At 55.5% G+C, this 22,918-nt stretch overlaps 1 protein-coding gene across 2 annotated transcripts; it reads left to right on the top strand.

The window, feature by feature from the left end:
• The first annotated feature begins 1,344 nt into the window (after positions 1–1,344).
• Positions 1,345–22,519, top strand: FGF1 (fibroblast growth factor 1). 2 transcript variants are annotated; one of them, XM_082291784.1, is made up of 4 exons: positions 1,345–1,630; positions 17,476–17,668; positions 20,927–21,030; positions 21,736–22,519. In XM_082291784.1, exons 2-4 carry the CDS (start codon positions 17,500–17,502, stop codon positions 21,928–21,930), a joined length of 468 nt encoding a protein of 155 aa, XP_082147910.1. In that variant the 5' UTR covers positions 1,345–1,630; positions 17,476–17,499; the 3' UTR covers positions 21,931–22,519. The 2 variants fall into 2 exon arrangements, with proteins under 2 accessions (XP_082147910.1, XP_082147911.1); XM_082291785.1 differs by lacking the exon at positions 1,345–1,630 and adding an exon at positions 3,984–4,203.
• Positions 22,520–22,918: the final 399 nt, after the last annotated feature.

The following is a 22,918-nucleotide window of genomic DNA, read 5'->3' on the forward strand; positions in this document are numbered from 1 at the left end:
GCTGGGAAAAAAAGTGACCTCTAATTTTTGGACCCGAATTTTTCACATTTGTAGCACACCTCTGAAATGACCCATTTCTCTGTAACCCAGATCACACCCACCTCTGTCTGAAGTCTCATGTGGTGGGTCCTGTCCTTCACCTGTCCCCTGCTGCCACGTGCCACCTGCCCCCGGTGCTGTGCAGTCAGTGCCAAATCAGCTTCTCCCAGAGCTGAACTGGGGAGACTGGGCTGAGGGAAATTCAGGTTCCTCTGAGACTCATCACAGGGACCTTTAACGAGTTTTAGTCATGCAAAGACACAATTTAGCAGCCAAACACGCCGTGACAGCACCCACTCCTCCCACCACCCACCGTGAAAGGGCACGATGTGACACGTGCACGTGGGGACAGCCACACAGTGTCACACCCCGACATCCCTTTTCTACCCCACATCTGCATCCTTTGAGCCACAGAGCCAGGCTACCCTTCCCCAGTGCCCCACTGGCTCCCTTCAGCTTTCATTCAGAGGCTCGAAAGACATAAATGGGATAAAAATAGTCAGCCCCGACAGCACAGAGCATGTGGCACCAAGATGTCCCCAAGGATGTCCTCAGAGGAGCCCCCGGGGCAGGCATGGGCAGGATGCAGCACAGGACCGGGACTCCTGCACATGGAGTGGAGGGGGCCCCAGAGCCCCCCGGCTCCCCTGTCCCTGCCTGTCCCTCTCCTGCCCTGTCCCTGCCTGTCCCTCTCCTGCCCTGTCCCCTCCTGTCCCTCTCCTCCCGGCCCTGGTGGCTGCAGGGGGGCGATGGCAGCGCGCCGGGCCGGGGCTCGCCGCGGTTCACTCCAAGGCTGCTGCACGCTCCGAGCATATTTTTAATGTATTTATCTCCCGCCAGCTTCCTGCCAGGCTGGTCTGGGGGGGAGAAAACGGGCACAAAGAGGCAAATGGTGCTGGGAGACTCCGGCTCTGCAGCCGTGCCCGTGCCAGCCACAGCCCTGGGGACGCAGGGAGGGGTGGCCGTGGGATGCAGGGACGGCCGGGCCCGATGTGCTCGCCACAGCCGGCTTCCACCAGCCCCGCATCGGCTGCACAGGGCAGGCAGGGACAGAAAGGGCTCTGCAGCGGGAGAGGGACAGGGCTGGAAGCGGGCAGGGATGGGAGCCGGTGGCAGGGTTTGTCCCCGTCCCGCGGGCGGGCAGGCAGAGGTCCCGGGAGGGTTTCCGGGAAAGGGGGAGGCTGGATTCAATCCTTGTCTTTCACCTGGGCTGGAGTCCAGCCCCAAAATAGCCGTCCAAAAACAAGATCACATGAGAGGAAAAAAATAGCAAGGCGAAGGATTATCCATCCGTACTTCCCTGATCGGTGCGGGTGCAGAGCCGCGGCCGGCGCTGCCAGCCCGGGGCCCCTCCGCTGCCCGCCCCGGGGCCCGGCTCATTCCCGGTGCCGGTGCCCAGCTGCGGGACCCTGCCTGGCTCTGGGGCACCCGGGCGTGCTGCGAGGGGCGTGGGTGTGGTCCTGTGGCTCCGAGGGGTGGAGCGAGGGCCAGGGTGACCCCAGCACCTCCCTGTCCACCTCCGGGCAGGTCAGCGGCGCTGCCGCCCCAGCTGCCCTCAGCGCTCAGCCCTGCACACCTCGACCCTCCTCAGGTGAGTGCCTTTTCCGGCATCCTGCACTTCCCACCCTGGCACAGCGTCACAGATTCCCGGGGGCTTTGCAGTCCTTTCCCAAAGGGTTTGCAGCACGTTCCTGTTTCCTGAACTCCTGGCCAAGCTCACCAGCTCGTCCACGTACGTGGTGCTGAGGAACATCTGGGGTTTCCTTTTCCCCTGCCCGGCTCTGGGGCAGGGAGCTGGCAGGAGGCAGGAGGGGGTCTCCACTTCGGTGCTGTTCCCAGCTCGTACTGGGCTGAGCAGTGCCTGCTGAGTCCTCCCAGGAATTCCACCTCAGGAAGGATGGAACCAAAGCCCAGGACTGGGGGATCTCGTGGGTCTCCTTTTAAACGTGCAGGAAGTTTTGCTTCAGTCGTCTCTGCTGTGGGACCGTGGTTTGGGGGGATGAGGAGCCGCCGGGGCAGCGGGGCTGGGACTCGGCTGCCCTCACGGGCACTGTCTGTGTGCGTGGGGCCAGGCAGGGAAGCACCTGCAGCTTCCTCGGGGCTCCGTGGTTAATTATTCACTCTGCTTCCAAACAAGCCCGGGAAGTGCCTGTTATTGACGGCACTCAGAGCCAGGGCACTGCTGGGCGCTCGAGGCACTGAGGTGAGGAGATTCCTTATCACAGGCGGAGGCAGGAGCAGGAGAGGAACAGGAGCAGCAGCCAACCATCAAATTCATCCCGAGAGCCTGGGAAATACCACAGGCCCCTGCTGCAGGTGCTGCCGGGGCTGCCCAGACAGGGCTGGCCTAGGGAGGGCAGGGGGGAGGCAGAGCTGCTGCCACGGCAGTGCCCCCATCCCCACAGTGCCCCCATCCCTGCAGAGTCCCCATTTCCACTGTGTCCCTCATCCCTGCAGTGTCCCTCATCCCTGCAGTGTCCCCCATCCCTCCGGCTCTCGGTGCAGGGCCCGGGGCCACTGCGGCACAGTCGGTGTCTGGGTTTTGGCCAAGCTTCCTCTCCCCGTGCCCGGTGCAGATCCCGCTGCCCAAGTCCATGTTTGCTCTGTGTCTGCGTCGCTCCGGCTCTTGGCTCCATCCCGGGGCCACCACCCCTCGGGACGGGCAAAAGGACACAAATTTGGCAGGACACCGTCTGCAAAGCACCGCACCAGGGCTGCTGAGTGCCAACCACAGACAGGGGGCAAGGGCAGCAGGGCAAGTGGGGAGGGCTGGGGTGCAGGGAGGGGGCAGCCCCCTGCAGCTCCGAAACAAGGGGGTGTTCCCTTGAGTGAGAAAACGGAGCAGCATTTCCTAATCCTCCCCACATCCTCACAACCCCCGTGCCTTCCATCCAGGAGAGCCTGAGGCAAAGCCAGGCCTGCTCTTCTGTTAGATTCAGGAATGTTTGGCCATACCTATTTTTTTATTTTCTGAAAAAGCAAGAGGAAATCTTGGGCGGGATTATTAAAAATAAAGGAAAAAAAAAAAAGGAATATTGATATGGCCGGAAAGCTCCGAGTCCACCTGCGCTGTGGGGAGCGCTAGGAGCCGCCCCCAGCAGGCGCTGGTAACCCCAGTCAACTCGGGAATGTTTTGTCCAAACGTCTGGGCTCCGGGCATTTCCAGCCCGGAATGCCTGTCCAAACACACTGGCTCCATGTGAGCCGGGACTAAAAGCCTATTCTGAGCGAGCCTTAGATAACGCAGCCTAAACATCTCCACATCAAAGGGCTCGTGGAGCCCGGCCAAGCGCTGAAATCATCGCTCGGGCTCTGTCAGTGCTCCATTAGTGCTTCATTAGAGCTTCATTAGTGCTGCAGCAGCGACCGCGGCCTCGCACCCCACACAGCGGCACCCCAACCTGCTCCCACCCCTGGCACCCCGTGAGCCCCGAGCCCACCCCCGGCACCCCAGGAGCCCACCCCAGGCACCCCGTGAGCCCCGAGCCCACCCCTGGCCCCCAGCAAGGGCAATGCCCCGGCACAGCCCCTACGGCAGAGCCAGCACCGCCACCAGGCTCCAGCGCCCATCCTTGGGGACACGGAGCTGCGTTTTGTCCGGCTGACAGCGCTCCCGGAGCACTTCGGCTTTTAAGGCCGAGCTCTCCCGGTGCCAGCGGGAACGCAGCCGTGCCCGGCAGAGCCCTGTGGCTGCCCCTGCCCCGGTCCCTTCTCGGCAGTGCCCCCGGGAATGGCAGGGACCCGTCCCCGCTGCCCGGGGCACTCGGGCATGGCTGGGATGAGGGAGGTCATCGCCTTCCTGGAGGGTCCTGAGGCACCCGGCGCCGCAGGAATGTCCTGTGCCGCAGGGAAGGGAAACGCGAGGGACAGGAAGGCCGATGCTGCTCCGGCTCCTGGGGGGTTTTGTCCGCTCCTGCTGCCGGGGGGCTCAGCCCCAGCCGCTGCCCACTGCGCTGCCCGGGGGTCGGGCAGGGCGGGCAGGTGCCCGGCCCCGTTGTGGGGGTGGATGCGATCAGCCTCCCCCTTCCCCCCCCGCATCCTCCCGCCGCTCCCCCGCCCCGAGGCAGCTCCTCCTCATCCTCACCATCCCCGATCGCTCTGTTCCACCCCGGTTCTCCCCGCGCGCACTCGGGAGCCGCAGCCGGGAGCGCCGCGCAGCCGCCGGTAGGTGCGGGGCGGGGGGGGGAGCGGTGGGACCCGCACCCGGGGCGAGGCGGGCGCGGGGCTGAGCCCCACGGGGTGCCCTGAGAGCCCCACGGAGACCCTCGGGATGCTCACACATGCCCCACGGCACGGATTCCCACTGGAGGTTCTGGGATCCCCTCGGGATGGTCGTAGAGGCTCCACGGACACCCAGGGGATGCTCTGCCACCTCCACAGATCCCCACGGGGTGCTCTGGGTTCCCCATGGGATGCTCTGCCAGCCCCGAAGATCCCTACGGGAGGCTCTGGGATCCCTATGGGATGCTCTGCCACCCCCACAGATCCCCAGGGGATGCTCAGAGAGAGGGGGCAGAGGGAGGCTCTGAAGCGCAGGGTCCAGCTGGGATGTGGTGAGGCGGCAGGTCCCTTCTGCAGGGACAGCTTTAGGGTGGCAGGGTGCTGCTCCCCTCAGTTGAGACAACCCCCCCTGAAACCCTGCAGGTGCCCCCAGACCCTGGGAGAGAGGAATGGCTCAGTGATGATGGCATCATTCCAAATGGCAATCTCCAAATTACTGCAAATTCACCTGGAGCTCTGGGCAGAAGCCGAAGCCCAGATCAGAATTTGAACTGCAATATATAAAACCCCAAACATTTAAAATGGCAAAACACAATATTTGGGCCATTAAAAAAAACCAAACCAACCAAACAAAACCCAGCAAACAGAAAGGAAAATCGTTGCAGTGACACAGCACTATAAAGGGTTCATTTTTGATGCAAAATAAATAAATCACAGAACCATAGAACGGTTTGGGGAAACCACAGCTTCTCTGTGCAGGATTAGGGATGCCCCATCCCTGTCAGTGTCCAAGGTCAGGTTGGACAGAGCTTGGAGCAGCCTGGGACAGTGGAAGGTGTCCTTGCCCATGGCGGGGGGTGGGGCACTGGATGAGCTTTAAGATCCCTTCCCACCCAAACCATTCTGTGATGATTCCATGATTTATGACTGAAATATCACCACGGGGATTATCCTGATGGACTCGACAGCCCAAACGCCTCATCACCACCATGCTCTGAGCTGTGAGCTGCTTTCTCAGCCAAAATAAAGATGCCAAACACAAGGACAAATTTCTGCAGGCTCGAATCTTCCTGGCTGGGGGTGCAGGTGTCAGGCTGAGACACCGCACGGCCCCAGGGCCACACGGCCCCACTGCCCCCTTCCCTTGCCAGCACCTGCAGCCTCTTGGCTCCTTCAGCAAAGGGGGAAACCCTGATGGAGCAGCAACAGCTCCCTGTCCCTGTTCCTGTCCCTGTCCCTGTCCCCGTCCCCGCCATGCCGGGAGTCCCGGGCGCTGCGGGGCTTCGGCTCAGCTGGTCGGGAATAAGGGTAGGGAGCCAGAGCCAGCTGCACGATGAGCTGCCTCAGCTGGGAGGAAGATCAAGGTCTCAGCAGTGGGAGGAAGGCCAAAGTCATTCAGGGAGCTTGGGAGGAAAAGTTCATCCCCTGGGCTGGGGTGGAGCTGGGAAGGAAAGTTTATCCAAAGGGCTTGAAGAGCTCTGGGTCTGGCTGGAGACCTCGGCAGACCCGACCTCTGTCCAGCCCAAATCCAAAGTGTGTGTTCCTGCAAATCCCAGGCACAGAGGAAGCTGGGCTGACCCGGTGTGCAGGGAGAACAATTGGACATTGTGCTGCCTTATCACCACTGAGCCCTGTCCTGCCTGAGGAACCCATTAAACTTTAGACCCCTCTTTGGGCAGCCCTTCCCGTACATCTTGTGCGCCTCTTCAGCCTCCCACCCCTTTTCACTCTCCACTTTTTCTTGGTCTCTGCTTTTCCTTTGGCCTCCCACTTTATTTTGGCCTCCTGCCCTTTTCAGCCTCTGCATTTCTTTCCCCCTTCACCCTTTCTTGGCCCTCTACCCTTTTGCAGCCTCTATTTTTTCTGTCCTTGTTTTTATTTCTGATCAACCTTTTTTTTTTTCTCTTGCACTCCTCAGCCTTTACTTTTTTTCCTCCCCAGCCTTCTTTGTGACTCCACTTCTTTTCCAGACTCCTCACCTTTAGCCCTCATTTCTCTTTCAGGCTTCCTCGCTTACTCCATCTCCATTCTGTTTTGCCCCTTCATCACTGCCTCAAAACACGTTAGCACTTGCACTGCATCTTCCAAACCCTTTCAGGAAATATTCTTTGGAAAAAAAATATATATTCCAGGGAGGTAAAGGCTGCCCTGACCTCCCAGGCTGCCCCTGGGTACCAGCACTTCTCCCTCCTGGGCACAGTGGGCACTGACTCATGGCTGGGGCATTTTTAGGAATCCTGTGTACATTGTCTGGCAGTGCAGAGCTGTTGGGGATTATCGTGGGGGCTGGAGGCCTGGCTGGGTCTGTCTTTCAAATAGAAACTTCACAATAGAAATCCCTTTGCAGAAGAATTTGTTGAAAACCAGTTCAGCGAGGGATATGATGGCTTTGTCGTGGTCTCTGCTGTTGATGCAGCAATCCTCCCTCTCCCCCTCTGGTTTTGAGAGGTGCCTGACTCGGTTCAGTTCCTTTTTCTTCCCTTGTTTCCAGCATCAGTATCTGTTGGTTTAAAGCTGTTGGAGAACCAAAGTAGAGGCTGGGGCCATGCAGAGCAGCTGCGGCAGCAGTCAGTGACTTGCAGGTTTTATATCCCCCAAAATCTGTCGGTGCTTAACAGGGCAGGTAGCACTGCCCACCAAGGCATGGGGACTTGTGCCTCATGCCAGGGTTGGAGACAGCTCTGGCCTCCAGGCCTGAGGAGGCAGAGGCAGTCTGCACCTGGCACCTGCAGTGACAAAACTCTGGCTGCCACAGGTCCTGCTTTTCTCTCTAAAACCTGGAATAACAAAAATGCTTCATTTTCATCTGCTGAAGGTGGCAGAGAATGGCTGAGACAGACCCTCACAGTGCCAGGGTTAATATTTAGGAATTCCCTTCAAGAACAGCCAATACACAGCCAGTGCTAAATAAAGCTCTATTAACCCCAGCACAGCAGCATAACACACACCCGTGGTCCGGCTGAAAGCCTAACCTCAATTTTAGTGAGGTAACAAACCCCATTCTCCTGGGCCTTAACTCAGAAGTGAGCTCAGAAAACCCCCTTTGACTGAGCTCAGAAGAACCCCCTTCCCCCTCTGTTTGTGCTTCCCAACCCCCCCAACCGCCCCCCTTTGCCCAGGGAAAGCACTGGACAGAGGAGGCTGCTGGGGAAAGGACCGAGCTGAGATCCCACAGGCAGCTTCCCATGCCTGTGGCATCAAAGCCTGGCAGCTGTCCCTGAGGACAGGGCAGAGAGGGGTTTCACAGGGTGTGGGAACCAGGCTGGCTGCTGTGCCCAGGTACCACTGACTCACGGCATGCCATCTAAAACCCTTTTGTCCCCTTCAGACTCCTTTTGGGAGTGGTGGTGTCTGCCCTGAGCCATCCTGCCAAGGATTTGCCCACTGCCCACAGCAGTCTGGACACACAGTTCATCCATGACTCATGGCCCACTGTGCTCACAAAGTCTGTCCTTGCTCCTGGCTCTTAATTTAGATCTGGGTCTCAGCCTTGATCTTGGCTCTTTCCTTCCCACAGCTCTGGGGCTGGTAAATCTGCCTGTCTCACCTGCAGACCAGCCTTGCCAGCTCTCACCTGTGCAGGGACCCTATTTCTGCAGAATCACAGAACCCGAGAGCTGTTTAGTTTAGAAAACCCCTCTAAGACCATCGAGTCCAACCCTTCCCCCAGCGCTGCCAGGGCCACCACTAGCCCCTGTCCCCAGGTGCCATATCCACACAGCTGTTACAGCCCTCCAAGGCGGAGCCAGCCTGGCAGTGACCCTGTGAGGGGCACGGTTGCCCACCCTGATGGATGCTGGTCCCACAGGGCATTCCCAGCCCAGGGGGTCAGGCAGGCAGCTCCCCCAGTCTGCATGGCCACCTTGGGGCATGGTCACCCCCACCTGCTCAGGGGGCCCCCAACTGCACACTGAGCCTGTCTGCCCCGTGCTCGGGCCACGGAACAAGAGCAGGAGCCTGAGGAGTGGTTTCCCTTCTCTGCTCTCATCCTCGCTCCAGGGCAGACAGGAGGGGGAGATCTTTACCGTGACAAATCCCACTCTGTGCATCCCAGGATGAACTCCAGATCCAAGCTGTCTGCTTATCCCAACACACTCTGCACGCCATAAACCCCCTGGAAATGATGCTGATCACAGGAGCTCAGTGCCAGACAACCCATCTGCTCCCTGCCCCTCTCCCTGGCACGCGCTGCCCGGGACAGTCGCTGCGGGCACAGGGACCTCCTGCATCCCTGTGCCATCCAAGCGGGACAAGGACAGCCCTGTCGCCCTCCATGCATTTCCACACCCCCCAGACCCGGCACAGAGCCATTCCTGTATCCATGACTCGCAGACCCCAAGGCTGCCCTGCTTTCCCCCGCTCCAGTTACGTGTTCCCCCGAGAAGTTCCTTGTTTTTCCCAGAGAGATCCATCGCTACTGCTCTGACAGCTGCTCAGCCCCACAGGACATGTGGGTGTTGTACACAAGAGTACCCAAATGTGTACTTTTTCACTGAAATTTCTATCTCCCTTGATACTTGATTCTCTATTGAAGGTCAAATCTTGGATATAAAATGCAAGTATTTAACTTCAAGTAAAACACCCTCCCTTCCCCTTCCTTAGTTTTCCCATTGCTGCCAGGTGTTCACAAAAGCTTCTGACTGACGGGAAGAGTCACTGGCTGCCAGACTGCAAATGGGGATCTTGGAGCTCACACCTACCCTGGTGTGGATGTGATCCTCCACAAAGCACAGGGGATGCTCACTGACTCCCTGGGGATCCCAGTGCATGGCTGAACGTGCAGCTCAAGAGTAAGGAGAAGGTAAAAACCCATTGGGGCTCTGGGTGTGGCACGCCCAGCCAGGCAGGGGGCACAGCAACTGCTGATCCTCAGACTCTGCCTGGTTGTCCCAAAGGGCTTGGTTTAGTTTGGGGGTTTTTTCCAGTTAGACAGTCCAGGGCATCTTTCTGTCTCAATTATCACAAGCATCACAGCAGAGCAGCTGTGGCTGCCCCTGGATCCCTGGCAGTGCCCAAGGCCAGGCTGGACACTGGGGCTTGGAGCAGCCTGGGACAGTGGGAGGTGTCCCTGCTGTGGCAGGGGTGAGACTGGATGAGCTTTAAGGGCCCTTCCAACCCAAACCATCCTGTGATTCCATGATCCTTGTCCGCATCCCTGTGGGCCAGCCTGGCCCCACAGCTTTCCCCTGAAGCAGCTGTGGAAACACCGGACACAACAAACGCCGCGGTGTCTCTGAACTGCCCACTGCAGAGCTGGAAATAGCCAGCGTGGGTGCCAGCTTGGGGCTGAGGTTCAGCAGGTTGTTAAAATTGCAGCCTTCTGTCCTGCACCGTGCCCTTTGTGGTGCTTTGTTGTTTACAGAGGTGAGAAGGGGCAGAAGAGCTTCCAAAAAACATCCCCTTCCCTCTGAGGGTTTTGTAATGGAAACCCAAGGCAGGGCTCTGTTTTCCTTGGAGCAGCACCGCCTGCTCCTGCTGCTGTCATAGCCTGTGGCCACACGTGTCACAGCAAGGACCAAGCAGGTGCCCAGCTCTGCAGGGAGACAGGTGTCTCGTTGTGTCCCTGTCTGGGACAGCAGGACCAGAGTTAGGGCTGTACCTTCCACGGGGTCTGGCAGGTCCCGGTGAGTGACTCACGCTCCTTCCCAGGCCAGAGCTGAGGGTGACAAACAGGGCTCGGTGTCCATGGCCTCCAGAGCCACCCACTGCCACAACTGAGAATTCCCCAGTTTTTGCCTGAAGAACACAGCTCAAAGCAGTGATCTGTCTGGCTCTACAGACCACAGGAGGTGGAATTGCTCAGCTGCTCTCCATAGTTTACTCCAGTGACTACTTAGCCACACTGATTCCAGTTTTCTTGCTGACCTACTCATCTGCACTTAACAAGATTCAGCTCTGAGCTTGCCTTGCTCCGATCTTTCACCTGAAACACTCCTTGCACACTCCTACATGCTGCAGCTTTCACTGGAAGGCATTTTCTCCAGTCCCAAAGTGATGCAGATAAGAAAATTATTATTTATTGTAGGATTTTCCTGGTAATAGCCATTATTAACTCAAGCTTTTATTGCACTGTTAATGAGCAACAGCCTAAGCTCCTTACTCAAGCAGCCTGGAGGAAAAAAAAACCAGGAGTTGGCATCCAGGGGTACTAGAGACTGAATTTAAAATAAGACTTTGGGCAACAGAATTAAGAACAGGATTCTCCCAGCCAATCTTACTTAGATGTTAAAAAGAGCAGCTGTGCAGCCCTTCCACAAACACTGCAGGACGAACACCATCAATTCCCTGCACAATTTCGTAGGAAATCACTGCTGAGCTTATGGTGAACCCAGAAGCCAAGTGATTTTCCTTGGAACAGCCCAGACCGAGGCTGTGCTGGAGGAAGTTGGATTTCTGAGCGATGATATGTCTGCTGATGGTTAACCACCAGGATGGATGTGGGGTTTCATTTGGCCTGGAGATGAAACCTGCGATTCCAGCATCCTCTGCTTCTCTGGGGAAGGACAGGGAATAAAGGCTGAACCCAAACTCCAACCCCAGTTTTGAAGCTGGAGCCAACCCTCAGCTGGGCTTGGCCACTCTTCAGAGGGCCAGCTGCAGGAAGCACTGCCCGACACCATGACAGCATTCCTGCTTCTCGCTCCCAATCCCAGCCCCGTGAGCATCAGCAACAGCCCCGGAGATGTCGGACCCGTCTGAGCGCTGAGGGGGTGGCGAGGGCTGGCGGCTGGCGGAGGGTGACCAGGACACTGAGTGACAGGCACGTACCTGGACGGGGCCTCAGCACAGGATTGGCTTGGGGTGGGACTGGAGGGCTCAGAGGGGACATGGTGTGACAGGAGAGCCAGATCACCCCTTGGATTAACAGCATGGAGAGAATTTCTGGGGCTGGAGTTTGTCATTTAGCGTCATCCGTCCGTCCGTCCATCTGTCTGTGGGTGTGTGGGGCAGCCACACCTGCAGCGCCAGCCCAGACAGCCACAGCCGGGGCTCTGTGGTCTGACTCTGTGCCCAGTGTCCTGCACGGACGCCGGGGGCGGCTGGCTGGGGGATGGGGACACTGCAGAGCCGGCTGAAGTGTCACAGGCTGCACCTCCTGCTGCGGGAACTGGGCAGCGGGTCCTGGGCAGGGAGGGATGGGACCCCACTGCAGGGCCCCCCAGTCTGGGGCTGCCGAGCAGGAGCCAAGGGGCACACGGAGTGCCCCCTGCCCCCAGGGGCTTCCCACATCATCACAGAACACTTCAGCCAACACCTTATCAGTGGTTTCCACTCCCTCCGGATGCCTTTCCCTGGGAAGCCAAGCGCGGGCAGAGCCGGGGAGGAAAGGTGCCCACAGCCCTGCCCATAACCGAGGTGGCAAACCCAAAACAAGGCACCGGTGCCTGGTGCATCGGCCCTGAGTCCTCAGCAGCCCTCGGGTGACAGGGATGAGACTGGTGTCACCCGTGGCGCGTCAGTGGCTGCTCCCAGCCAGCTCCACGTGCTGGAGCAAGGCAGCAAAGCGCAGGAGCAGGAGCGATGCTTTGCACTGGTCTCGGCACAAGCCTGGGAGAGGGAAGGGGCGCCTGGGAAGGGCCGACAGGACCCGCTGCACCCGGCAGGGAAGGGGAAGCCCGGGATGTTTGCGTTGCCTCTGCTGCAAAGCCCAGAGGTGTCCCCTGGGAGCAGCGCATCCCGCAGCCCATCCTTGGCTGGAGGGACTGAGCATTGGTGATTCTCTGACCGGGCTGTTCTCCCCATCCTGCAGGTCCCACGCACCCGGCTTGCTCTGGGAGACAGGGCTCAAATCCGGGACGTGAGGCACAAATCTGTGGGATCTGTGTGTGCAGCCAGTGCTGCTCGTGTTCGTGTCCCGGCTCTTGGTCCGAACCCAGACAGGACACAGGGGCAAGAGCTTCCTGGCAAAGCTTCTGCTCTGGGCTGGATTGATTCCTGGAGCTGGAACTGCAATTAAGTTAATCACCGGATGGCAAAGGGCCGTGGGTGGGAGGTGGGAGAGGCGGGAAGGGAATTAGAAAGTGCAGAATCTCCTGGTTTCCTGCCTCCCCACGGACACCAGCAGTTCGGTGGATGTTGCACTGGCTGTTCCAGTGAGAAGCAGCAGCTGGGCTGCCCCGGGCTCAGAGCTCTGAAGAAGCCATACCTGGCTCCGGGGAAGGAACGGAGTTTCCTCTTGGGCATCCCTGAGGGCACAGGGCTGGGATGGGTTAACCCCGTCCCTCCCGTGCTGCTGCTGTGTTTGTCATCGGCCATTAGTGACACCCACTCAGGAAGCTGCTGAAATTTTCAGCTTTACACCCCCTCTGTTTTACCTGCCACAAATCCAGCGTGACTCAGTGGAATGGCTGTTTGCTGGTGGAGAGCAGGAGATGATGACAGCAGGCATCAGTTAAATTGATTTCTATGCTTTTGGTCACACTTCATACAACATATTCCACTTGCAAAGGGTACAACCTGGCTGATAAGTGTTTCATTAAGCAGTTAATCATGTCGCTAGAGATAAAATCACCTGGCCATAAACAAGACTAGAAATGAGCCAATGCATTCCACTGATACTCACAGAACGATCTATTGCATATTTATCATATGCTTTGCCTAATCATTTATTAAGTCCCTCTAAGAGGATGTACAGTCCAAGGAATTCAAGCTGTACCTTGCACTGCCAGCCCCCGGGAGGGGAGGCAGCCCTTGCAGGCTGCCCATGCTGATGATAACCCCAGACCCACCGAGCTGATCCTGCAGCAGCCAGAGCATGAGGAAACCTCTGCCTGGTCTCTAATCCTTTCCTGGATGAGGAAATCCATCCCACACAATGGTTCTCTAAAACTTATGATGAATAAAAGCCCTTTTTATCTGAGAGATGTTTATCCCAGGTAGTTCTCAGATCATCCCAAAGCCCACAGGAATCCCCAGAGAGGCAATTCAGAGCCTCAATTCCTTAAAAATATTCTACCTGTTGTAAATGCTTTCCATTCCTATATGGAGCATCTGAGCTGCCTGGGAAGTGACTGTTCTGTTCAGGTGACTGCAGTCAGCAGTGGGAGTGGGAAAGGAGCCCACCAGGAGGTGATGCTGTCTGATCCCAGCTGAGTCACACATCCTGGAAGAAACAGCATTTCTGCTTTAATGGAGAAAATAACACTTTCCAAAGTGAAACCAACTGGAGTGTTTCCACTGAACTCACCGGAGCCAGGTTCAGGAGACACTGATCTCATTAACTGAAGTTGGGCAAAACCCCAGGAGACTCCTGGGTTTAGCAGTTTCTCATCTCTCTGGAGTTCTCTGTGTGATCTTTAGCTGATATCTAAATGACAATTGTGATTAACTGCACTTTTCAGTACCGTGGCCACTCAGAGGCCATGCAGAACATTTCTTTCCAAGCTTACATAAAGGATTGTGTCCAAAGCCAAGGACCATTTTGATGTATTTGAATCAATCCAATCTGGTTTTAACCCAGTAGCTGAGATACTTTGGCTTTCCTCCGTGTAGTAGCCAGGTATTTTGTACCTAAGGAAAAAAGGCTCACCTTAGCTGGCTGCCTCTGGGTTGAGTCTTTGCTGGCCACTAAATTTGTGCCACAGGAGCCATAAAAAAAAAAACAAAACACAGAAGTTCCTGGCAATTCTGACACGCAAAAACCTTTCGGACCATTAGGAATCCCCCACGTTCCCATCAACACCACCTTTGTCATGCAAACAAGTGCTGTGCAGTGAAGTCTGAATCAGCTCTAAAACAGAGAGAAAAGGTCCCCACTCCTTCCATGGCTCCCAGCATGTGCTGTTATTTCAGAGCTCACATGCCTGATATTGGCAGCATGACCAGCCCTCGATGCTCAGAGTCAGATGCTTGCAGAGTTTGGGATTTCACATCAAAGCCACTGGTCTGGCCAGTGATAAAGTTTGGAACCAACCCCAAACTTCTCAGAATTTCACAGCTATTCCAGCCCTGCGCCGGGCTCCTCTGCCTCAGAGCTGTAGGGAGCCAGCACAGCGCAGCCACCACGGCTCAGCAGGACCTGGATCAAATGAACATTCAGGTTTAACTCACTTCCTAAGTCTTTTTTTACCTTCAGAAATTATTTCTGATCCTTTGAGGTGCTGGCATCTCCATCCAGGAGAAAGAGCTGGGTGCCCTCAGTTCCCCACATCGCAGGCAGAGCTGGGGCTGTCCTGGAGCAGGTGCCCTAGGCGCAGCTCCCAGGGATTCCTCCTCAGTGGGGTTTTCTCTCAGGCAGCACAGCAAAGCTGTTACACAGGGCTGGAGGAAAGAGGAGCCACAAACACAGCTGCTCTTGGACAAACAGACCCCAGCTCAGCTCCAACTCCCTGTCCTAGTGCGACCGGCGGGGTCAGCGCTCGGCAGTAGCCATTCCCCTCTTACAGCAACCTCCTCTTGGAATATTTTCCTTTCTCCATGGAGCACCAAGTAACTGCTGGAGTGTGGTGTCTCTCAGCTTTGCATATTTGAGAGAGCTTTCCGTTCTGCTTTGAGTTATTTAATAGCATTGTTGGGCTTCTACCCAAAGAAATAAAGCCCTTTATGTTGTCTTTGGTTCAGGTTCTCTCTCTCACTCGTGCTTTTTAATTCCCATAAAAACCTAACGTGTTCCTGCCAAAAGTGTAATGGTAGGGCCATGAGTGGTGGTGTTTGTAGAGGAACAACTCCATGGCCATAAAGTCTGAGAACAGCGATAGTATTTAGCATGGGGAGGCAACAGGAGTGGAAAAGTGTTCACTGAGCTTTGCTGGGGCAGTCAGGGCAGCTGGCGAGCACTGGAGTCTTCCTAAAAATAGCAAAAATAACCTTAGAGGAAATAAGTGATGATGAAGAAGCCATTTCCAGTTGAGCTGCTCTGGTTAAGCTGTCTGGAGATGCCCTCAGACCTTGAGGTGACTGTGGGGAGCCCCCAGCCTGCTCCTCACCCCTGCTGGCTGCAGAGTTTGCTGAGATCCTGATCAGAGCTCTTGGATCTGGGATATTTGCTTCTCAATACCATCCATTATCAACCCAGGAGACTGCTGAGTGCCTTTCACCCTCACATAAAGGTTCAAGAAAAGCTTTGGTTCTAGGAAATTACCCAGTGCTGCCGGTCTTGATGAAAGCTCAGTGGAGGACAGAGCCCTGTGTGCCACCCTGTGTGACTTGGGGGCTTTCCTTCAGAGAAGGCTGGCAGTTAGCAAGGAAAATTGAACTGCTGCATGAAAAGTATGATGTCTTGGGAGAAAAATTAATTTAGGGACCAGACTCTCTAAGAAATACTTAATTTCACCTGACCATGGTGTTAAAAATAAAGATTTTGAGTCTGTATTTGGCAGGTCCATCACCTGCTTTGGAAACCACCAGGAGCCACAGAACTTCTGAGGCTGCATCTCCAACCTCATGGCAATAGGTGGGAGCTGGCCTGTGTTGGCACTCCAGAAAACACTTCCCAAAATCCCATTCTGTGTCAAAGGGGGCATCTGAGAGCAAGGGCTGAAGTCTGTACGAAGCAGAGTCGGTGCAGTGGCTGGGGGTGCTTTCAGCAGCAGCCACACAGGCTTTATCTCCAGGGGTTCAGCTTTTGGCAATCCAGCTTCCAGAGGTTTTTATCCTCTGCAGGCATCTGGGATCCATTGCCAGGAGTGGTTTCCCCTTCTTGCAGCTGCATTTGCAGACTTTTTAAAATACTAAAGGGTTTAGAGACAAATGTTTAGAGGTTCTCTGTACATGTGCATGTGTGTGAGCATGTCTGTTGCAGAGTTGCCACCCTCAGTATCTCCCAGGGCCCTCCAAGTCCCACAGCAAACCCACAGTGTGGCCCTGGCTCCATCCCAACGCACCAGTAGCACAACTCAGTGCTAAAGAGACATTTTTACAATCTATAAACACATATAAACAGTGACTATAAAATATTTTCCATAATACAGCTGTGGGAATACATGACATTTAAAGCAATTTCCTGTATCTAGATTTATTCTGTGCCATGTCTTTTTCTGTTCATAAATCCACTTCTCTCTAAGCACTACGGAACTCTGTGTATGAAAGACAGAAAGAATTCATGGGAGATTTTAAATGTAGTTTCTAGGCTAAAAACATGAATGCACCTGGAATATCCGTGGGACTCTGGCCCTCACCTGTGGCATCTCCTGATGCCACGTCTGTGATGGCACTTCTGTGATGGCACTTCTCACCCTCCAACATCCACAGCATCTTTCTTTTATTGGACTGGTGATGCCTCCAAGTTTTGGCACAGCATCTGCTTAAATACAGACTGTGACCACAGTCTCCTGCAAAATGAGGTTTCAGGATGATCTTCCACTGTCCCAGGCTGCTCCAAGCCCCAATGTCCAACCTGGCCTTGGGCACTGCCAGGGATCCAGGGGCAGCCACAGCTGCTCTGGGCACCCTGTGCCAGGGCCTGCCCACCCTCCCGGGGAACAATTCCTTCCCAATATCCCATTTATCCCTGCCCTCTGGCAGTGGGAAGCCATTCCCTGTGCCCTGGCACTCCAGACCCTTGTCCAAAGCCCCTCTCCAGCTCTCCTGGAGGCCCTTTAGGCATCGGGATGCTGCTGGTTGATTCATGGCATATCTTAGACTCAAAATTCCCATTTTCCATGTGCTATTGATCAGTGTCTGGGTAAATCTCCTGCTCAGCCCAGGCAGGGAAAGCTCCTGCCCCCTGCTCATCTGCCACCCAACCCAGCGTGTGTCCTGACCTTTTCTCTGTGTGTTCTTGGGCCAGGTGAGCTGCAGAGTGCCAAGAGATGAGCAATATTTACTACCTGACATGCAGCGGGTGTTGCAATTCCTGGTCATAATTGTGTTTGAGCGTTATAATAGTGGAGAGAGAGTTATTACCTGGGCTCCCTTCCCGCCTCTTGCGGGTTCCAATCAGACACTGGGTGTTTTTCAAACTGGTTTTCTGAGTGTGTAATTTTAGCACGTACGTCAATAGAAAGGAGAACAAAAACAGAATTCGCTGTGATAAAATTAAAAGGACAGAGTCCCTCCTGGCCAGCCCCACCCGGCGAGGAGACAGCCCCCCGCCACCTCCCACGCTGGGGGAGCATCACCTTGGGCTGTGTCACAGCGCTGTGAATCACCTGCCCCAGCCAGCCCGGCCACCGGGACCCCCGAGCTCCCTCCCTCCCTGCCTGCCTGCCTTTAAAGCCTGGCAGCAGCAGCGTGTGCCCAGCACTCGGTGTCACCCCTGTGTCACCTCTCTTGCAGCCCGGCCCTGGGAGAGGCTGCGGGATGGCCGAGGGGGAAATCACCACCTTCACCGCCCTGACGGAAAAGTTCAACCTGCCCCCGGGCAACTACAAGAAACCCAAACTCCTGTACTGCAGCAACGGGGGCCACTTCCTGCGCATCCTCCCCGATGGCACCGTGGATGGCACCAGGGACCGCAGCGACGAGCACAGTAAGCAAACCCCGGGGGCTTCTTGGGGCGCTCCTTGCTCTGTGATTCCATCAGCTGGGAAGGGAGGAGTTGGGGAAAATGGGGTCTGCACCAAGGTTTGTGTGACAACACAGCTCCCAGGGGCCAAACAGACCTGCAGCTCATACACAGAGCAGGGAAGGTGTCAAAGTGTAGATAGAAAGGATATAAACAGATATCTCAAGTGTGAAACCTGACGCTGGCATCGTCTCCTGGCAGGTAGGCAGACACAGGGGACACAGCAGGGCTGGGCCACACACGGGCAGCTGGCCCTGGCAGGAAGGGCCCAGGGCAGCCTGGCATCCCACACACAGCATCACATGGAGCTCTGGGCTGTCTTTGCGTTGTCATCTGTGTGCCACAGCTGTTGAACAGGTCACTCTTGCCAGGGTCTCCCCTTACCTGTCCCCACCCCTGCAGTTGGTGACCGTGGTGGCTCCAGCCCGTGGGATGCTGGGACCTGTTCCTGGGAGGAACTGCTCCCACAGATGCCACCACTTGTCCTAACAAGGAATCATTGGAAATTTTATGATTTTTGGGCTCTTGCATTACCAAAAACTCTTCAGAGGATTTTTTAACCCACTGCCCAGGAGAGCTGGACAGGCCACACAGCAAAGCTCCTGCAGGGCTCCGTGGGCAGCGGGGCTGGGCTCTTCCCCTCAGCTCTTGGCAGCAACCTGTGGGTGCACCATATCCTGAACATTTACTGGAATAGGACCGGGACCTGCCAGGCTCCTATCTGGTGAGAAGGAAGGGCTGGGAGGAGCCAAGCCAGCCTTACAAAGTGCTAAGAAAAGCACTTTTATTTTCTTCAAACCACAAACGCACATGTGGCTTCTCCCCCAAAATTAACCTTTCCTCTCGCTATTGTTGTTTTAATGACAGGCAGTTTAGAGCCGAGTTTTAATTACAAACATTGTCTCCCCAGCACGAGGCAGTGCTGGGGGATGGATGAGGATGAGCTCCCTGAGGCTGGATAAACACAGAGTGGGACTCCAGCCTCCAGCCAGGAATAAACATGGCACGTAACCCCCAAACCCCCGGGAAAGGCAACATGATGACCTGAAGGATCTGAAAGACAGGACTGGGCTCACAGACCCACGAGGAGAGGTGGTGTGAGCTCAGGCAGTGTCTCTGCAGCATTTTCCAGAGTTTTGCTGGAGTCAGAAGGGTAGGTCAGGATGAAGATGGCCTCTCCCGGGACACGGGGAGCTACCGAGGACAGGAGCATCCACTCCCCGTGCCCCAGCCTCAAGCTGTTGCCTCACAAGGTGGATGCTGTCACATGGCCCAGCCCTTTTCCCTCTGGAAGAGCAAATCCTTCACCTTGGAGTGGTCCCCATGTCTGCACCGTGCCTGTGGGCAGTGAGGGCAGGCAGGTCCTGTGCCCTGGCTCGCTCACACCTCCCTGGCTGCTGGCCTGGGGCCACGTGTTTGCAAAGCTCTGCCAGAAAGGAGCCTCCTGTAAGTGATCTCATAAACTCGGATATAGGAATGCACTAATATTTACAGAGGAAACTCCTGGAAGGGCTGTGTGCCAGCAGAGCAGCCCTGTGCAAGGTGCCCTGCTCTGAGCACCAGCGGCTGCCACGCTCCTGCCCCTGCTCCTGGAAAATGATGGAGCTGCTCAGCAGCATTCCCTGGAGTGCAAGAGGAGCAGGCTGGACCATGACTGGCACTCTGGGATATTGTCACCCAGCTGGGACAGGCACCTGCCAGCCCCAGGGAGGGACAAGACACAGAAACACCCACGGTTCATTGGGAAGACAGCAGGGACAGCAGCATTCCAGCCGCACTGGCACTCTGCAAACTGCCCGTGTGCATTTTGCTCCAGACAAATACCAAGAATTCTTATTCTTCTCTTAAATGGCCTCAGAATCAGGGAGGATCTCTAAGAAGAGCAGAAGGAGTCACTCTCTCTAAGCCTTTGTTGTCCAGCCCTTCATCAGGATCCACTTCCCGCATCCTTTTTGTGGGCATTCCAAGCTTGCACCATGGAATGGAAAGAAAACTTACCTGGACACTGCAGATTCTTCAGGATGAAGCTCATGCTCATTTCTACAAAAAGTCTCCTTTTCCCGCTTTCATCCCATTATCTATGGAAGGAAATCTCTGTACAGACCTGTAACAGAACCTGTAAGAATTTAGTGCACGAGCTCCTTCCCCAGATCCACCATTCTCCCTCCCTCTGTGGCCAAAAAACTCAACATCCCCATGGGCAGCTGGAGGGACCCTCGCTCCCCTCTTTCAGGGACAGTTTTTAGGACAGTATCATCAGTTTCATCCCATTTCCCTCCTTTCCCCCTGGACTGCTCCTCGACCAGGTCCCGGGTCTGCAGCACCTCAGGGAATGCAGGTGGGCTGGGGCTTTCCCAGATTCCCAGCCTAAACCAGACCTGCACTGGGACCGAGTGTTCCTGCAAACCTGCACCCACACAATTTCCTAATTAACCATCATTTACTGAGCAGGAAATGCCAAAAATGAAGAATGTGAACCATTGCAGCAAAGATTTCACTGAGACGGGTGTTCCGCCAGGCCAAGAGGTAACATTGCCTTTTACCTCATCTAAATAAGGATAAATAAATTAAATATAAACAGGAAGGAAGGAGACATCCGTTCATACTTCATTCAAACCAACCTAAATATTGCTGTTACAAATCTTACGGAAAAAAGCTGCCTACAAGATGGAAATGATCCCTGGGAAGAACTGGAATTTGCAAGGCACTGTGACTGCAGCCACAGCCTTTTCTATTTCCCCATTCCCCATCTACAATGCACTGATAAATCCAGCTGCAGCACACGGCTGGATGGGATGCTTTGGATCCGGGGTTTGCAGTGCAGGCATCTGCAGGCTGCCCATCCCTGGCTTAGCTCTCAAAATACTTCTTCATGTGTCACTCCTTAAGTGTCTTGTCAAACCACATGAGAAATCCGTAAATTAGAGCCAGAATTAAAACCCCAATCTCCTGTGTCCCATTCCAGCGTCATAACCAAAACGTTGCCCTTCCTTTGATGCAAAATAAGGGAAAAATTGGTCTTTGGTTCCTAAAGGATGGCTGTGGGGTTTCTTTGAAGAAGAGGGTACAAGGAGACACTTTTATTACACGCTGTACAGCTTCCTATAAACTCCTTATAAGCCAGGCTTCAGAACAAAACATCCCACCAGCCTTCCTGGCAGCTCTTTTTCCCCCCTTTTCCTACTTTCCTTTCACTGTTGTTGGCTTTTTTTTTACTCCCAGTTCAGCTGCAGCTGAGTGCAGAAAGCGTGGGGGTGGTGCACATCAGGAGCACCCAGTCGGGGCAGTACCTGGCCATGGACACCAATGGGCTGCTCTACGGCTCGGTAAGTGGGAGGATCCCGTGGGATCGGACACGGAGAGGGCTGGAGGTCTGCAGAAATCTCGCAGCCCTGAGTAATGCAAACCACAGGCAATAATTAGGCTCTGTTTGTGATTCTGGCAGCTGCACAGCCCCTCTGCATCTGGCTTTATTTTGGGGGGAAATAAATAAATTACCAAATAATGCTGTTTACTGCCCTGCCTCTGCCAAATATTGTATTTCCTATCTGACACTTGATAAATATTGTGCTTCATACCTGGAGCAGCAGCTGCTCTGCAGCCCCTCGGCAGCTGCCACCTGGTGTAGGTGTCCCTCACCATGGCAAGGGGCTGGAGCTCAATGGTCTTTAAGGTCCCTTCCAGCCCAAACCACTCTGGTTCAGTGCTCTGAGCCTGCAGGTGCCACCACACAGCTCAGGGCAGAGCAGGAGCCAGGGCCAGGAGCAGATTATGGAGCACGGGGCTGATTTGTCACTGCCAGTGAAGATTCCCGGGTCACAGGCACCTTGCTGCAGGAATGGCCCAGGGGACTAAATCAAGGCCACTTACCCCACACTTTAAATATGAGCTTCGCTGGGGTGTGGGAGTCTCAGAGATGGGTCTGGATGGCACCTTAGCGAGGAGAGCTGAGCTGGGATTGCCACGGCAGGAACATCCCCCTCTCCCCGGCACCGCCCCCGCTCACTGTGCTTCCCCGGGCTGTCTTTCAGCAGTTACTGGGTGAGGAGTGTCTGTTCCTGGAAAGGCTCGAAGAAAACCATTACAACACCTACGTCTCCAAAATGCACGCGGACAAGAACTGGTTTGTGGGGCTGAAGAAGAACGGGAACAGCAAGCTGGGCCCGCGGACTCACTATGGCCAGAAGGCGATCCTCTTCCTGCCGCTGCCCGTCTCAGCCGACTGAGGCCGGCCCAGAAGCTCCGAGATGACCCCAAATCCCAAAACCCAACTGCTGCTGCCTCCTTAGAGCTCATCAGAGCTCCAAGCTTTAGGTCAAGGCTTTGCCAAATCTAGCCAAAGCAGAGTCCCTTTGCTCTGCACGAAGCTTTGCAGAGATGAGGGGACGAGCCCTGACACCCTCTCAAGGTCCACGGGGCCTCCGTCCTCCTGCCCTCAGCCATGTGCCAGTGTGTGCCACGTCCCTCAGCTGTGTGCCCATGTGTTCCATGACCCTCAGCCGTGTGCCTGTGTGTGCCACATCCCTCAGCCATGTGCCCGTGTGTGCCACGTCCCTTGGCTGTGTGCCCATGTGTGCCACATCCCTCAGCCGTGTTCCTGTGTGTGCCATGACCCTCAGCCATGTGCCTGTGTGTGCCATGACCCTCAGCCATGTTCCTGTGTGTGCCATGACCCTCAGCTGTGTGCCATGAACTAGGCAAAGCTCCAGCCTCAGACCTTGGCCTCCCTCACAACATCAGTAGTGTGTGTTTCATGCTCGTACCTGCCATATGTTATTTGTATTTATTTATTAAGTAAATATGTCTCTTCTACAAGTGCTCATAAGTAATTCTAGGCACCCTGACGCTGTCCCAGTGTCCCAGTGAGGACGGGGCAGTGGCACTGACTGCCATGAGGGTGTGACGTACAGCAGCAAGGGGCTGCACAGGAGTGGCAGAGCACCGCACCCATTCCCAGAGGGATTCCTCCCACTGCCTCCAAGTCTGGCTAAATGGGGCTCTAAAAATGGCACTGAGGCCCCTTGGTGGCTCCCAAACCCTCTGTGAAGCTGAGTTTCTCCGTTGCTGGCACAATGCAGATCTCCCAAGCAGCTCAAGAGCCATTCCTGCCAGGTGAGAACATCACCAGAACACCACACTGCCATGCTCCACCCAGAGCATCCACAGCTCCTCTGGAAAACCTGTGCCAGGGCCTCACCATCCTCACAGGGAAGA

Source organism: Coloeus monedula (genome assembly GCF_965178545.1).
Source record: "Coloeus monedula genome assembly, chromosome: 15".
Classification (NCBI taxonomy): Eukaryota; Metazoa; Chordata; class Aves; order Passeriformes; family Corvidae; genus Coloeus; species Coloeus monedula.

Bases quoted from the DNA above. Each gene is read 5' to 3' on its own strand.
- FGF1 (XM_082291784.1), top strand. From the start codon at position 17,500: ATGGCCGAGGGGGAAATCACCACCTTCACCGCCCTGACGGAAAAGTTC. The intron at 17,669-20,926 runs GTAAGCAAACCC...TTTTACTCCCAG, and splicing joins GGACCGCAGCGACGAGCACA to TTCAGCTGCAGCTGAGTGCA. The intron at 21,031-21,735 runs GTAAGTGGGAGG...GCTGTCTTTCAG, and splicing joins ATGGGCTGCTCTACGGCTCG to CAGTTACTGGGTGAGGAGTG.